The 17,925-nt window shown below is 39.4% G+C and overlaps 1 protein-coding gene across 1 annotated transcript; it reads right to left on the bottom strand.

Annotated features, from left to right (window-relative positions):
• Positions 1-4,793: 4,793 nt before the first annotated feature.
• On the bottom strand, positions 4,794-13,260 carry FGA (fibrinogen alpha chain). The gene is made up of 6 exons (XM_089525647.1): positions 13,168-13,260; positions 9,884-10,012; positions 8,579-8,762; positions 7,527-7,672; positions 6,053-7,082; positions 4,794-5,658 (listed from the first exon to the last, which is right to left on the bottom strand). The coding sequence occupies exons 1-6, from the start codon at positions 13,258-13,260 to the stop codon at positions 4,949-4,951; spliced, it is 2,292 nt and encodes a 763-aa protein (XP_089381773.1). The 3' UTR covers positions 4,794-4,948.
• Positions 13,261-17,925: the final 4,665 nt, after the last annotated feature.

The raw sequence follows: 17,925 nt of genomic DNA, 5'->3' as shown, positions 1-17,925 counted from the left end.
ATAAATAATTAAATAATTTTTTAAAAATTTAAATAAATAAACAAACCGGGACAAATGTAGGAAAACATCTTCAAATGGTGGACACTTTTTTTAAAAAAGTGGAGGACACGCAAAAAAATTTGCTGATTTTTTTAAAAAATGTTAATATAAATGCATGTTTCTTAGGCATCTATAGACAATTGCCCCCTTTGCCCCTGCGCGCGAGAGGCCAAAGGCCCCGGTGGCAATCGGCAGCAGGACTGGGCTGGGGCCGGTCCCAAGGCCTCGCCGGGCCGCATCCGGCCCGCGGGCCGCAGGTTGCCTACCCCTGATCTAGTACAACATTTGGTTTTCAGAAATGTTCAACTAGATACCTCTAAGAAGCCTGTTAACAATATTCCTTCTCGTTTTTTGTCTAAAGAATTATAATATCTCTTTCCTGGAACTTCCTTCTAGCCTTTGAGTGTGGGTTATCTGTTTATTTAGCCATGGCATTTCTTTAATTTTCTGCTTCTGCCCTCCAGCTGTCAGAAGTCTATGTATTTATCATCTTGAATAAATTCACTATCAATCTTGCAGACTTTGTGCTAAAGCTGCTAACATACCTCAGCTTGCATGAAAATATCAGGCAAAAGTCACCAAAAAGATATAGTCCTGTTACATCCTGAAAGGAGAGGTGCAATAAGACTAACAATGCCATTTGTTTAAATTGTAGCATCACTGTTTTCCTAGAGGCTAGGGAGGAGGACAGTATGACCCAAGGGCTTCATGCAGTCCCACAAGGCCATTTTTGAATGACCCTCAAACTCTCTGAATACCTTTTTATCTTTGCCCTTTGTACCTGTCAGCTATTGAAAGTTCACCAACACAATCATAGATGATCATGAAGGATTATGGGAACTGAAATCCAACAAGATTTGGAGGGCCACAATTGCCCACGTTTAAATCAAGAAGCCGTGGGAGTCTGATACTCCCCAAATACCAAGCAAGCATCAGTATTTTATACTGGCTTTGAATTCTTATTTTTAAAAAACTTCCTTAGATTCAGGCCTTCCCAGTACACATGATGTGGTTTGCACAGTGTGGGAAACTTCCTTTAGAATTAACCAGTTGGTTGGCTTCCACAATATGCAAATTAGATGAAATGGTTTCCAGAATTGTGAATCCTTGAGCATGAGAACCAGATACAGTGGGGTTTGGTTTCATGCTCCCCCCCCCCCCCCGTGGATACTAAAATTGATAGATGTTCAAGTCCCATTATATATAATGGCATAGTAAAATGGTTCCCCCTTACATAAAATAGCAAAATCAAGGTTTGCTTTTTGGATTTTATATTTTTTAAAATATTTTGAAGCTTTGGATGGTTGAATATGCCTAAAAACTCTGTGGATATGGAGGGATAACTGCATCATTTTTTTAAAAAGTTTTTGGTATAGGAGCCACAAAACATTTAATTCAATTGAGAATCAAGAATCTCCAAAACCTGGCTCTAGTTTTTGGAGATTCTTGGGAAAGAATGGCTTCATCCCCATGCACTGTGCATTCTATCTGTTGGCTAGTCTTTTGCTTCTGAACTCAGTCCGCACTCATTTCTAAAAGGGCTACAGGGAAATGCAAGACACATGGAAGAGGCTGTTGGTGATGGCCCATGCTCTCCTGGCATCTGAGGGGTAACATGTTGGAACAACTGTCTCCATTATTTTTACTTATTCTTGGGACTGCACTAATTCAGAATGCAAATAAGGACTGACAGGAGCAAAAGGGCCAAATGAACCCATTTCACCTGCCCTTGTGTCACCCTGTCTTCTTGACGCAGGCCCAAAGACCCAATACCACAGACTATCTTCATGTAGAAAGGGCACTTCTGCGGTGAATCCAGGTTATCCTTTTGTTAAATCAAAATGTAAAAACTCACAATTTGCTCTGAATCTTCCAATAAAAATCCAGAGTGTTCCAAAGTGACTCTGGGTGGCTGTTTACACAGCATCCCACTGTGCCAAAGGCTGGATGTCAATCTGTCAGGGATGCTTTGATTGAGATTTCCTGCATGGCAGAGGGTTGGACTGGATGGCCTTTGCAGTCTCTTCCAACTCTATGGAGTTTATCACACGTGAGGAATTTCTCTTAATTTCGAATGAAAAGAAAGTGGGGCCAGAATGCATTCACATGAATTTGCTAGCTTAGCGAAATTACGTGAATGCTTATTGCAGGGGTAGGCAACCTGCGGCCCGCGGGCCGGATGCGGCCCGGCGAGTCCTTGGGACCGGCCCCAGCCCAGTCCTGCTGCCGATTGCCACCGGGGCCTTTGGCCTCTCGCGCGCAGGGGCAAAGGGGGCAATTGTCTATAGATGCCTAAGAAACATGCATTTATATTAACATTTTTTAAAAAAATCAGCAAATTTTTTTGCGTGTCCTCCACTTTTTTAAAAAAAGTGTCCACCATTTGAAGATGTTTTCCTACATTTGTCCCGGTTTGTTTATTTATTTAAATTTTTAAAAAAATATTTAATTATTTATTTTTTGGTTTCGGCCCCCCAGTTGTCTGAGGGACAGCAACCCGGCCCCCGGCTCAAAAAGGTTGCCTACCCCTGGCTTATTGCATTTGAACTGGCTCCCCAATGCCCAAAAATAGCCTGCCATTGCCCGAATTTGCATGAAACCCCATGATTGCGCTCGACTGACTTCCCATTGCCTGAATTTACGTGTAGTGGGTTATCACGCAATAACGTTAAACCCCATGATTGCGTTCAGATTGCCATTGGATTTTACTTCCAATTTCCTTTGTCTGATAAACTCCTATGTTTCTATGATTCTATGATTCTATGATCATTGCCTCTGGTGCAGATCACTCACACTGAGGTTACAAAAAGTCATGTCATTGCGGCTGGGCATCTAGTTTCTGGTGTCAGAGCAAGCAACTCATGGTAGGAGGCAACACAGTCATGTGGCCAGCATGACTGCACAGAACGTTCTTACCTTCCCACCAAAGTGGCACCCATTTATCTAGCTACACTTTTAAATGCTTTCAAACTGTTAGGTTGGCAGATGCTGGGACTAGTGACACGAGCTCTCCCTGTCACATAGTGCTTGGGCCTTGAACTGCCAGCCGCCCAACTTTTCTATTGGTCAGAACTGGTTTCTTAACCACTAAGCCATCACATCCCTAACACAGCAGGACACTGTGGAAACAGATGCCTGGCATTGCTCCCGAATGCACAAGTAATGGGGAATTCAGGGTAGTTTCAGGGCCAGAATATTCTGGGAGCAGCCTGGAGTAGTCCAGCCAGTGTAGACCCATTTTAAGTTTAAGTTTACCCATGTGATGATTTCAGCAGAGTGTTTGGAGCCAATATTTTCCATGATAATTTTCTGATCGTACTGTATTAGGTTTTCACTATTAAACTGTGTAATTTCCCCTCCTGTATTTTTGTACATGTTCTGCAAATCACTAGGATGCTCTGTTCTTGACACCTTCTCTAATATTGCTCCCTTTCATTGTTCAGAAAATACTTTCTTGTTCCAACTAATTTCAAAAAGGTTTGTCCTTGATTATACCTTGCTCAGAAGATTTTTTTTCCCCAATGTTACATGTCACACACACGCACACACTGCTTTTGGACTATGACTGCCAGGTGCCCTAGCCAGTATAATCGATGGTGAGGAATGCTGGAGCTTATAGTCCAATATCTGTTAAGCCACATAATTCCCTTATCTGTGCCAGGTACTGACACAGGTACTGTTATCTATTTCTTTTTCTCCCCTCCACTTTTTTAGCCAACTAACTAGAACAATCCTTCAAACATGATGAACCATTGAAAAATAATTTCATTGCTGATAATGTAGTACACAGACCAGACCATGTGTAAGATCCAGATTATCCTTCTTTGCTCAGCAAATGCCAGTTTGTCATAATAGCAGTTCTGAAATTTATTTCATTGTATAACCTGACATGTTACATAACTTAATTTCAAAAAAGTTTGTCTTTAATTTTACCTTGCTCAGAAGATTTCTTTTTCTCTATGTTACATGTTACACCCCCCAATGCTTTTGGACTCTGACTGCTAGGCGCCCTAGCCAGTAACACAAATATTTTAACTACAAGACACCCTCCCATCAGATATTTTCCAAGGGTTATCTAGTGTTAGTCAGTGGTATCACTAGGGTTGGCATCATTCAGTGCAGTAACTCATGTTGTCATGCCCCCCATGGACCTTCTCCCGTACCATGATACAAAATCTTTAGTAATGTTTTTTGTACCAGTGTTACTTGTAAATTGTAATTCCTGTATATCATTCAATGTCGGTGGAAATAGTTGTGGCATAAATAACTAGCAAAATGAAAATTATACCTTCAAATTACAATATCTTAGATACAGCTTAAATGTATTTACATTTACATACTTTCATGTGGTTAAAGTGAAAATTTGGTAACATGTCATGTTTTTAAAAGACTATTTAACTAGTGTAAACAAAACATAAAAAACTAGAGATCCCCGGAGCCTTGCCCCACTCATGCTTTCTCTTCCACTGAGCTCCAGCATTTTAAAGAGATGCAGAGAGCAGTGGTGTCACCTCCCTTTAGGGCAGTGATGTCCAAACTCTGGCCCTCCAGGTGCTTTGGACTTCAGCTCCCAGAATCCCAAACCATTGGTCAAGGTGGCTGAGGCTTCTGGGAACTGAAATCTAAAACACCTGGAGGGCCAGAGAGTTTGGACATTGCTGATTTAGGGTGTAACCCAGTGTGGTCCGCATCCCCCCACATCACCTAGTGGCACCCCTGGTGTTAGTTGTAAATAAGCTAAACACATCAGAAACTTTGAGAGTGAAGCTGTTTATTTTAATAAGCAAAGGTCTCTTAGTTGCATTTAATTCAGTTGCTTTGGAATAAAAAAATCATGCACACACAGAGAGAGACAAACAGATAATTTTGAGGTATATATAGTTTGTGACATTGCCCTCTTCCCCGACATCTAGTCTGCTGCTAATGGGCGGATTTTCATCCTAACAACTTTAAGAGAGTAGTCGGAGGGTTTGAAGGTTACCCAAACCACCCCATTTTCAATTTCATAGGGAACATTATTCCTTGGATCATATTGACCTCCTGGGTAGTAAATCCCATTGAGGTTAGCAGCTTGGCAATTATTGTACCACCAGCCACCACCATATACCTCAGCACAGTTCTCCTCCCACTGATCACTGTCTCTGTCAAAAGTACTGAATTTCATGTTTGTGTGAGCAGTGTATTCACTGCCTTCTTCCTCTGAGCCTTTGATTAGAGCATCCCCAGCTGTCCCCTCATAATCAGACACACTGAGCCTATAACTTTCAGATTCAGAGCCTATGTGTATATTATATTCTGCATAAGCTTCATTGCCATCCCAGTCCTCTACTTCAACCCGGAGGACTGTGTCCTTCTGGGTCAATAGGTAGAGGTTTTCATTGCCCAACCAGAACTCTCCTTTCCCTTTGCCATCCACGTTGCCGAAACCTTTCTTGTAGTCTTCCCAGGTCCGGTTAAAATTCAATGACCCATCCAATCTCTGTTGGATCAGAAGCCATCCTCCCAAAGTGGTCTCTTGGTCGCAATATACTGAAAAAACCTTAGCGGATCCTGCTGGCTTGATTCTGAAAATGCCACTTTGGGCACCAGAAGTGTGTTTTTGGTGGATATCCTCACAGTCTAAAAAACAAAGTTGATCTGGTTGACAGGGGTTTTCAGTAAAGCTTTATTACAAGGTCACAGGAATCCAAACAGAAATCATGCTGAAGTCAACTGGCTATGCTTAATTTAGTGCTACAGTGGAAAGACACTTTGCACCTTCCCTGCACCCCAAATTGATCACTTTCATGCAAATTTTATTACAGATGAGACTGTGTGTGCAACTGCCTTGCTATTCAATTACTCATGATAAGAACACATTGTCCCTCATCTTTCCTAAATAGCAACAAACAGACACATTGCTTTGCTTGTTTAAACAGTAACATGAATTGCCATAATGGTTTTAGCTGTGTCAGTTTGGTTGCAAACTTCACTTGCTCCCTCAACAATTATTTTCCAGGAAGTGGATGGATACCTGGCCCGGTGTAGCTTTCCCCCTGCTTCTCTCCTCCTGTGTTCAAGCTCCGTGCTCGAAAATCAGGATTATCCTCTCCACTCTCGTCATGTTGCACCCCTTCTACCTCCCGAAATGAGGCTGGGAGTTTTAGTGACTTGGTTTCAAAAGTAGAGCCCCCTTTATTGAAGCCAGTAGCACTGCTACTGCTGGACACAACTGTCTTGGAATGGGTTGAAGTGGCACCACTCGTTTTAGATGGAAGTCCATGAGAGGCGTGGTCAATTCTTGAGAAGTCATCATAATCTTCCTCATGTAGGTCAGAGAAAGAGTCTGGCCTTTCAGGTGTTGGCACGTGGCTTGCAGTTTCTGACAGTCTGCTGCCAGCATCTAGGCTAAAAAAATCTCTTATCTCTGGATCTAGGGAAGAAAAGTCAGGCAAGCCACTTCCACCACCACCACTTGAGCTGACTTTGATATGGTATGTGCCTCCAGTTTCCTTGACCAGTCCTTTCAAGTGAGAACAGTCTGAACCATCAGGAGTTTTAAACTCTTCAATAACCTCTTCTTTGATACCTTGAGGGCCCTGAATTATTCTTGTGGTGTGGGTTCTGAGGCATGTCTGTGTGGCATGGGCAGTCGTAGCAGGTCTAACTTTCATGTCAGAACCACCTCCTGTAGTAGTGACAACAGTGTGGGGATACCGACTTGTCTCTGCTCCAGGCACAACAAACTTGGTGGCCACGGAAGGTCCTCTGGACTCTGCCTCTGAATTTTCCAAGACTGCTTCAACTAGCTTTATATGACTGAGTATGTTTGCTTCTTGTTCAGTCAGCGGAGTGGTTTTGAAATGGCTAGGAACAGTAGACTCCTTCAGTGGTCTCATTTTCAGTACACTCATGGGTCTTGCTTCAAATGCTGGTTGCAGATTGATGGAACTGGCCTGTATAAGCTGCTTCTGTATGTTGTCATAACTTTCTGTGTCCACTTGGTAGTTGTACACTCGTGCACAAGATCCTTTGCAAGCACGGATCTTAATATCAACATCCACCTAGACGGAGATGGATGGGACAAAAGTGTTTACACAGTGATCTCTAAATCATATCAGGAAATTTTGTTTCTAAATACTGGTCATATTATATTGCCAACAGGCTGCTGATAGCAGGCTCACTGCAGGCTCCGTGACCAGGCTTTGGCTGTGAAGGGAGAGATGTAACATCCCTTGCCATCTGATGTATAACTGTAAATCAGCCCCAAATTCAGAGTTTTGGATGACGTATATGAGGATCCCATAGGCAAACAAAACCCAGTATCACCAGAGGACATACTGATTTGAGAATTCTAGAAGTTGTCATCCAAAAAGGAATTTTTTGAAGCTCTGGTATACTCTTACAAAAGTTTTTTAATTCCTCCTCATCACTATGAGAAAAATATTGTGGCCCTGCACACAGAACAAAATCTGTCTTGGGAAATTAAATAAAATGGCACAACTCACCTCTAAACGCTTCAGCTCCCCAACTTGACTCCTGATGGTGTTCTGCAGGACTTTAATCCTGTTTACCTGATCAGTCACTCTCTGTTTCAGTGTTACAAGTCTTCTTCTCAGATCATCAGAAATTTGCCCATAGCTGTCATCTATCTCTGAAGAAGAAGAAAATATTATTATCATGAGGCTTTCCCCATAATACTGTAGTTATTTAATTGACCTGAAATACTACTTTTGGCATTTACAGATAAGTGTGTATGATACTAAGCATAGGAAAATTAAGCCAAATGGTAGTTTTGCTACATTTGTGAGCTCGATATTTTAGTGAGCTCTACTCATATATATACCTGCCTATATATATATACTCTACATAACAGACGCCTGCAGTCTTTAATATGTTATTTTTATTGCTCAAATGATTATACCACACAAGGTGGTCACTTTAGGCAGCAATTTTTGGTTGTTCCAAAAGGGTATAAAATATTTGTTATTTGAATAATTGTTGTGTTTTTATCACTAGGCCAAAGAATTTGTGGGATTTTCTGTCCCAAGTACCAAAATGTACTATGTAGCTTGACTGGGAGAAGAGAATGCTGCTTGTTGATGGGCCCAGAGGAACAAAATGGCTTGGGCCAACCCCGGGACAGTTCTTGTTGGATAATGCAGGGCCTGTTATCTAACTGTGGGGCAGAATGCATCCTCAGAATTACTTTAAAATGGAGTTCAATGTATATCAAGCAATCTCCTTTTGGAGGAAAGATGGGGAAAAGTATATTTGAAACGTTTAAAGCACAACATTTACTAACAGTGAAGATGATTCCATTATGCTATCAGAGGGGGTTGAATAAGGATTGGAAAAGGGGGCTAAGTTGTTCACCACCATCAATATCTCAGATTGTTGTTTCAGGCCTAAGACAAATTTATGTCTCACTGAAGAAGGAGCTTGACTACATTTTAACCCACTTAGTCTTGCATAACAGGGGTACAACAAATGAAACATTCTTTTCAATGGGTGAACTTTTTTCATCAGACAACAACACAATTTTAGGGATAAAACTTACCTTGCTCACTGATCAGATTCCTTTCTAGAACAGTAGTGATCTCCTGTTTCAGAATATTTGATTTCTTATAGCTGTTTTGATTATCTAAGAGGAGTTTCTTAATTTTGTCTATCCTGTCATTAAATTCCTGATCCGTTTCATCTATCAGTCCTTGCATCCTGCATCCTGATGGACATTTAATGCCCTAAAAGAAGGAAACAGTAAGGAGAAGAAACATTATTAAATATCTGCTGTATCACTTAATAATCCTTCAAGCTTTATATGATGAATAGAAGTTGAATAATGGTAACATGCTAATGGTCAGATTTGATTGTGTTTCTTTTTGTTCTTCATTGCTCTCTTGCAGTGGTCAGTGCGTGAATGCTACTTGCACAATCTGATTTAGTTCTACTTCACAGCAATAACAACATTATAGCAGTTTTGACATATGTGAATGTATCTTTTGTGACATTTTGTGATGTGACTTTTGTCACATCAGTCTCCCTGGATATCTTGTATGCTATTTACCCAGGGAAACATACTTTTTTCTAGCTACACAGAGGGTGGATAACCTGCTGCAATCCAGATGTATTTAAACTGAAACTCCTATCAAGGCAGTGAGTATAGTCAGTGATAAGGAATTGACATCCAAGGATAGGAGTTGACATCCAAAATCTCTGGTGATCATCAGGTTGATTATCCATTGATAGAACATGGCTGACAAAGGATTTCAGAGCATGATGGACCTAAGTCCATCTGGGTGGAGTCAAGAGTGGCTTCCATGACCTCCCTGTCCACATATATAAACAAGAACATGTAAGCAAATTTTAAAACTGCTTTATCCAGCATAATCCCTTTGGGTTGGACACAGAATTAGTCATAGAGTGCATCTGTTGAAATCAACAAGTTAATTATAACTAACTGAAGTCTTGTGGATTTAATTGTATCTGCTGTCATTCAGTTGTTTATTCTGGTGTTAAGTATAAGATGTTGAATGCTAAACCTTGCAATCTAGTCCTCTAATCTCACTACTGCAAATTTTTAAGTGCTCAATTGTCTGGTCTCAAACAGCACAACAAAGTATTTGGCTTGCAGAGATTAAAGAGGTTTCATACAAATCTAAACTTATCCTACCACATATATTGTGGTTCTAACAAGTCACATCCCTTTACTTTATTCTCATGGGATCGCCTGTAAATTCAGAGGGAAGACTGTACATCTGTGGCTTTCAAGTCTATTTGCAACCATAATTTTGTACCGAGGGGGCAGCCTGCACCATACGCTATGAAGAGTGTCCTTCAGGTTCTGCATTGTCTGTTAGCTCACCCAGTCTTCATCAGAGCATGATGCCCATTCCTTTTCTTGCTTGCAATCAGCTTGGGCTTTATGCTCCACTATTCTAGGACCACGTACTCCTCCTCCATGCTCTTCAAAAGTGCTTCCCTGTTCTGCTGCCTGTTATGGGGGGGGGGGGGGGAGGAAACATAAAAATGAAGACTGAATTAGTCTCATAGTAATAACACCTTCAATTAAAAAAAGAATAATCCATGTATCCCTATTAGATAAGCTCTACTACTAGCAAGCACAATGTAAAGAACCACAAGTGGATATTTACTTACAATTGTTTCACTGGAATATTTTCACAATTCAAATTCTGTACCAATGTTCTATGTCTCATGTAGTCTTTCATTATTATTTTTTATTCTCTGCATCAGTAAACATCAGACTGTGTAACAAGAAATGACTACCTTATAATGATCCACCATACAACACGTAATGCTCTTTCTATAAAATAATGCCCAAACATAGTGGCATTTGTCAATAGCTGGGATTTAGATTTTTCCTAATGACATGAATCAATACATAGAATCATAGAAGTTTTATTTTTTTTAACTGTAAAAGACCTTGTATTCCTAAGCAATGGAAGAATGGCATCTGTAGGAAATTATTCTTTGTTTAATCCTAGAGAACCAATAGTTTTTATTCATTTATTTTAAGTTAACATTATGAATTGCAATTAAAATATGAAAATGCACTTCAGTTAATGGTGTTTTTTTTCTTTCTTTCTGGAAAAGCAGCATTAATGAATCATGGAAGGAAAAAAATTCAGAAAGACATAATCCACCTAGAGTTAGGACTTTATTGGCTCTCATTGAAGTGAAGGGTGTTGTTTCTTACCAGATTTGTATCTGCACTGTTATTATAAAAGAGGATAACGTTTCTATAGATTTATACTTTGTAATCTGGCTTCTGTTGCTGTGTTAGAATGAACACCAATTTGTCAAAGTTCAAAATTCTGCCTTGAAAATCTAATTAAGTCAAGCACAGATTCTTCTTTTAGTACAACTTGACTTTGAATCTAGTTCGTAGTTATTAAGACAAGTATTGCAGAAGGTTTTCCCTTGGTTTTAATTTCATAAAAACAACCCCAGACCTTGAAAAAGGTTTTGGATTGCAACTTCCAAAATCTTACAGACAGCATTATCATAAGTATGTCCTTTCTAGTTCTGCCCATCCTGAAACACATATCACTTTCGTAACAAGAGTTGATTTGGATCCAGAGTAATTTAACTACACTTAGATTGTATTGAAATCAGTATGAAAACATGACTAGAGACCCACTGATTTTACTGAGACATCATGTGATAGACTTTCTCTTGTGTTACTGGTAAAAAAAATAGTACAAAGTATTTACATTTTAAAAATACATCATTATATATAAATTTTTTCTGCATGCAACAAGTGTCCCTTTACAAGCTGTCTTGTGTTTCGCCAATTTATGAAAGTTAGAAGGGCTCACTAAAGCATAAGGCTTTGTGCCATTGCTTTAGTTTTTGTAATGAATACATTTATTATTAGTGGAACTTTAAACTGGGCAAAGAAGCTGCACTGGCTTAAATCCCTTCCTCAACACCAGGCATTTAAGTAAAAGAAGAACTCAGAAATGCTAGCCTCCCCACTTTAAAGGTGGCATGTTCAAAAGTGGTAAAAGAGGCAAAAACCAGATAGCACCCCATGAAATCCACAAGAAAAAACAGAGACACAATGGAAAATGCTCAGTTGATGGCTGCTTTATCTCTGCAATAAAGTGGCCATCTGCTGAGCACTTTTGAGATGTATCACCAGTTTTTTCCTGTGAATGTTTTTAAAAAGGCAATAAGTATAATTGTAAAACTGTGTAACTACCAAACTGCAAAGATTTTTGTTTAGTTTATTTAAATAAAACTTGTTTTTCAGATGAAATCCTCAATATTTGTTTGCATTCAGACCAAATCATTTAAAATTATTGTCACCGTCAAAACATAATACAATTATGCATTGAAATAACTGCTGGAAATATATAGTTATTGATATAGGCAGTGGTCAGATGTCGTACCTTACTCAAATATCATGTTATTGAAAAAATATAAAAATGATCAGACTACAACAGAGCAAACTTTTCTAAATAACTCTTCTTGTTACAAAAATAAAAGTATAGTTAAAGGGCAAAGCCAGGAATTTACATCTAAAGTGGGATACAACCCTCCTAATTTAAAATCGGTCATTTTTAATCATGCTCTGAGTGTAGGCCTGCCTATTTAATTAATACAAGTAGACTAAAAAAGCAAATGTGGAGGAACTCTGATGGCTCTGCAGTCACTGTTGGATTGGACAAGATACCAATACATTCCATTACATATTAATATCAAGTGTCCCCTTAACTCAGCTTCTCAGTTTTGAAGCTAGGGAGAAACCAGTCCTAAATACTTTAACAGCAAGAAAAAATGGAAACCATTTATTTTATTTGTTGCTGGGATCTGGATTTCATTCAAAGTATCCTAGTTTTGAATGAGGCCGTAATTGAATGACGCTGCAATTCTATAAATACTTACCTATGAATAGATTCCACTGGACCCAATGGGTCTTGAGCAGATTTGTCTAGGATTGTATGGTTAGACTTTATTGTAATAGAACCGTAAACTCAGTTTTGAAAACTCTCAGCTGTGGCATAGCATCTTATGGCATACAATTACAGATTTCAAGGAGTACCAAAGCAGTCTTTCTGGGTTTCATATAAATCAAATACACACAAGCACAGATATATATCACCAACAAATGTTGTAAAGCAGTAATGGGCATCAGTTTAGCTTTACAAGGTAGCTTGACCCATATAAATAAAGGGGCAGATTAAAATGCAGGGACATATCTGGATGTGCATCCACATCACATGAACCTCTTAAATAGGTACCACCAATCTGGCTAGAGACTGTTTGATGCAGTACTTAGGGGCAGTCTTTTGAGGCATATAGGGAAGCTCATCCATGTCAGGGGAACCCTTGATGCATGCCTGACTGGAACTGGATGAGGCACTGGTCTCTTTATGCAAACAGACAACAGAAGCAGATGGCATCCTGGTTGCCAAGCATGGTTTTGGTTCTGCTATGCCAAGAACTACCCCTCCCCCAGTTCAAGCATTTGAAAAATAAAAACCTGCATTTTACCACTTTTCTTATAGACATAGGTTGATTTTAGTTGAAATATATCTGTTTCATAAGCAATGGTTAAGAAAAAAAATCAGTATAACTGGTAAAGAAACAGGAGACCCAGATAAAATTAACACAGCCTCATACCCAGACAATGCTGAAGCACAGAAGGGTGAAGAAGACTCTCATCTGAAACATCTTCAGAAAGATGTGGATGGGAAGCAGAGGGATGTCTTTCATGTAGGTCTCTTTGGTTGAATTTAAACCTTATCTTTGCCTCCTTCCCTCCTGCCCCCACAGCCACAGATTAATGATTAGTTTTTCTTCTGTTTGCAGAGTCATAATGCAATATGAGAGTGTGATGACCCAAGATCTATTGCACAAGCTCTTAACTTTGTTTGCTTGAAGTCTGTTTGCACTGTGCCAGAAAACATGTAAGACAAATGGGAGTCAGTAATCCAACTATTTTCCAGGAAGGGTTTTGCTAACGTTTGGAACAGATAGCTTATAGGTAAGATCATTGGAGGCCCGAAATACCCTAAAAGCACCAGATCCTGTCCAAATTTGGAAGGTACAGAAGGTACAGCAGGGTTGGCCCTAGTTAGTACTTTGACAGGACACCACCAATGAATACCAGGTGCTATAGCAGGGGTAGGCAATCTTTTTGAGCCGGGGGCCGGGTTGCTGTCCCTCAGACAACTGGGGGGGCCGAAGCCAAAAAATAAATAATTAAATAATTTTTAAAAAAATTAAATATATAAATAAACCAGGACAAATGTAGGACAAAATTTTCAAATGGAAGACACTTTTTAAAAAAAAAATGGAGGACACGCGAAAAAATTTGCTGTTTTTTTAAAAAATGTTAATATAAATACATATTTCTGAGGCTTCTATAGACAATTGCCCCCCAAAGGCCCCGGTGGCAATCGGCGGCAGTACCGGGCTGGGGCCGGTCCCAAGGCCTCGCCGGGCCACATCCGGCCCGCGGGCCGCAGGTTGCCTACCCCTGTGCTATAGGCTATATTTCAGAGGAAGGAGCTGGCAAAACCACCTGTGAGTATTCCATGCCTAAGATGTTGTTAACTGCCCTTGACCTCAACTCATGGCCACCCTGTGGATGAGACATCTCCAAGACATCCTGTCCTCACCCTCTCTGCTCAGGTCCTGTAGACTGAGTATCCATCTGGCATGTGGTCTTCCTCTCTTTATACTGCCTTCTACCTTTCCTAGCATTTCTGTCTTTTCTAATTATTCATGCCTTCTCGTGGTGTGGCCAAAATACGGCAAGAGGCAATAGAAACCACATTGCAAACATGTGATGGATAAATAAGAGTACCAAAGAATTCCAAAAGAAAAGCAACACGTGCTTTATAGACTATAGCAAGCTGTTGACCACATAGATCGCAAAAAGCCATGGAATGCTCTTAAAGAAATGGGAGTGTCACTTACAAAGAAAAGTTAAAGAAGAAAGTGAAAAGGCAGGCTTATTGCTGAACATAAAGAAAAAAAAATAATGACCATGGAGGATCTACATGAATTCTGCTTAGATAATTAAAGAATTTCCTGTACCTTGGATCAAATGTTTATCTGAAAGGAGACTGCAGTCAAGAAATTAGAAGACTAGGAATGGGAAGGGCAGCTATGAAGTAACTAGTGAAAAAATTAAAATGTAAATATATACAACTGAACACTAACTAATGTCAGAATTGTCCAAGCCATTGTATTCCCCACCACCATGTATGAGTTGAATGGTGAAAAAAGCAGATTGAAAGACAATCCAACGCATTTGAGATGTGGTGCTGGAGAAGAGTGATGGTATACCAGTTAAGCTGCTACAGTCTACGGAGACAGACTCCACTCAGTTTCTAACTAATATCTATCAACAAATGTGAAAAGCAAAAGAATGGCCAACAGACTGGAAATGCTCAGTACACATTCCAGTCCTCAAGAAAGGGGACACCAGGGAGTGCAGTAACCATAGGACCATTGCATTAATCTCCCATGAAAGCAGAGTGATGCTGAAAATTCTACAACAAAGACTTTTACCATATCTAGAATGAGAAATGCCAGATGTCCGAGCTGGGTTCAGGAAAGGAAGAGCAGGGTTCGTATTGTAAACATACATTGCTAATGGGGCATACAAAAAAAAAAAAAAAAACAGAAGAAAATCATCTTGTGCTTTATAGTTTGTAGCAAAGTTTTGATTGTGTAGAACAGATCATGATAAACTATAGATCACTCTTAAAGAAATGGGTGTGCCGCAACACTTCATCGTCCTGATCAGTAAGCTGTTACTCAGGACAAGAAGCTACCATCATGACAAAAAACAGAGAAATATAATGGTTTCCAATTTGCATGGTGGGTCAGGCAAGGATGCATTTGATCAACCTATCTGTTTAACCTGTATGCTGAATGTATCATAGAGATGATTAAACTCAGAGGAAGAAGGTGTGAAAATTGGAGGAAGGAACACCAACAATTTGGGATATGCAGATGACACCTTATTACTTGCAGAAAATAGCAAGGACTTGGAACAATTACTAAAGAAAGTAGAGAAAAAAAGTGCAAAGGCAGATTTACAGCTGGACATTAAGAAACAAAAATAATGATCACAGATGATTTACATAACTTTAAAGCAGATGATGAAGACATTGAAATAATTCAGGATTTTCCATACCTTGGAATTTATCAGAATGGAGACTGCAGTCAAGAAATAGAAAAGAAGACTAGGACTTGGAAAGACAGCTATGAAAGAACTAGACAAGAACCTCAAGTGTAAAGAACCTCAAGTATGAATGCATACTAAAGTTAGGATTGTCCATACCATTTTATTTTATTTTCTATGTATGGATGTGAAAGGTGGAAAGTGAAGAAAGCTGACAAGAAGAAAATTAATTCATTTGAAATGTGGTGCTGGAGGAGAATTCTCAGGATATCATGGACTGCTAAAAAGACAAATACATGGACCCTAGAGTAAATGAATCTCGAACTCTCCCTAAAGGCCAGGATGACTGAAGTTAGGCTGCTATACTTTGTACACATGAGAAGGCATGACTCACTAGAAAAAACAATAATGCTTAGTAAGGTGGAGGGCAGCAGGAAAAGTTGAAGACTACATTCCAAATGGATAGATACAATCAAGGAAACCATGGCCCTGAGTCTGCAAGAACTGAGCAGGGCTGGTGATGATAAGGTGACTTAGAGCTTTCTCATTGATAGGATCTCCATAAGTTGAAGACAACTTGGTGGCAGTTAACAAAAAAACTTTTTTAATTTTTCTGGACAGAACTCCTGTGCTTTTAATTACTTTCAACCAAACAGAAATTCAGCACTGGCATAGCAGACAGGAAAAATAAAATGGTGGACACACCTATCCTATACAATATCCTACCTCTAACTGTCCCAGTTTAACAAAGACAGCCCTAATGAATTCCTTGTTGCCCTGTTTTTCTAGGTGCTTTTTAATGTCCCTGTTTCTCTCTCCTTCTTTCAATATCTCATTTTGTCCTCAGCTTAATTCATTTGCCCTCAATTAACTCAGAGAGGAGAGGAGAGAAGAGGAGAAAATGGGATCTTGCTCCTTTCAATAGGTTCAGGCAAAAGCAAACTGCTGCAGCCTCTCCTAGCTTTTGTGTTCATTTTCATTAAGAACTTCTGCTATCTTGACCACACTCTGATGTTTACTAGTAGCACGTGTCCCATGTTTTCATGTGTGAAATGTTGGAGGGTACATTATACCATACATATGTTCTGTTAAAGTTTTCACTGTATGATAAAAGTAGTTCAGCTCCACTCCAGAGAAAATGAAGCATATTCTCAGCAAAAGAATCAAGTGGTGGTGTCTGGCAGCTTCCTTTTTCGTGGGGCAGTGAATTAACTCTAAGGTTCAATCTGAATTTGAAAGTAGCTATCCAAGAAGCTAGAAGTATTTTAGGGATGGAGTTCAGCATGTTGGATAGCTCCTTTAAGGTTCAGAATAAAGGTTCAGAATAAAGGTCCTAGGTGGACATCTACGCAAGAGGCTTTCCACAAAAAAGAAAAAGGACAAACAAGAAAATGGTTGACATATGAAGACATTTTAATGAAATCTGGGGGAGTAGAAAATGTAAAATTGAGAGATGAAAAATGGAAACAAACAGCGAAACTGTTGGGAAAATAAGATCATAAATTAGCATTGATATAGTTTGATATTACTAATATTATTGGGATATTTATTTGGGGGTTGGTGCTTCCTTTTTCTGTGATATTTTTAATTCTACTTTATGGGTTGAGGAACTGATGAAGCTAAATTGTATGTGAAGTTCTGTGAAATAAAAAAAAGAATAAAAGCCAGAGTAGAGTCATAGCACGCACATGAAAACCATGAGCTGCAAACAGAAGCATGTTGCTAGTAATTTAAACCCTTTGATTTCAAAATCATTTCTAATTTTACCAAGATTGATAATTTAAAGTATAAGCTACAAAAATACACCACAACAATGTATCAAAAGTTGATATTTGCAGTGGAGTCCGTATCTTAATATTCAGAGTGATGTGGGCAGTTTTCTTATAATGTATTTTCATAATATTAATGTTATACACAGAGTGAGACAATATATGAGAAAACAGTGCAGTGTTTGCACCAGAAGACCCTGACAGCATCTTGAACACAGCTGCACCAAACAAAGGATGCATTTTAACATAGCCAAGAGCTGAAATTTGTCTTAAACCAAGGCAGATCGGTTACTACCATCATAATCAGTTGCTCCTGGAAGAGTGAGCCAACTCAGCAAGGGCAGGGCTTTTCTTTGTATGTGTATGCATGTCTAAAAGAGCAAAAAAAAAATAAAAAGTACTAAGTTGAGTCAGACCCAACATCTATCTAGTTCAACATTCTTCTGTTCACATAGTGACCAACTAGTTGCC

Source organism: Sceloporus occidentalis, unplaced genomic scaffold (assembly GCF_023333645.1).
Source record: "Sceloporus occidentalis isolate IW3139 unplaced genomic scaffold, rSceOcc1.0.p SCAF_5, whole genome shotgun sequence".
NCBI classification, from domain to species: Eukaryota; Metazoa; Chordata; class Lepidosauria; order Squamata; family Phrynosomatidae; genus Sceloporus; species Sceloporus occidentalis.
This window is presented reverse-complemented; position numbering and strand designations above follow the sequence as displayed.

Excerpts from the sequence above, each read along its gene's own strand:
- FGA (XM_089525647.1), bottom strand. The coding sequence starts at position 13,260 with ATGAAAGACATCCCTCTGCTTCCCATCCACATCTTTCTGAAGATGTTT. Across the intron at positions 10,013-13,167 it reads TGTGCTTCAGCATTGTCTGG|GCAGCAGAACAGGGAAGCAC; the intron begins GTATGAGGCTGT and ends CCCCCATAACAG. Across the intron at positions 5,659-6,052 it reads GGAAAGCTACACCGGGCCAG|ACTGTGAGGATATCCACCAA; the intron begins GTATCCATCCAC and ends TTTGTTTTTTAG.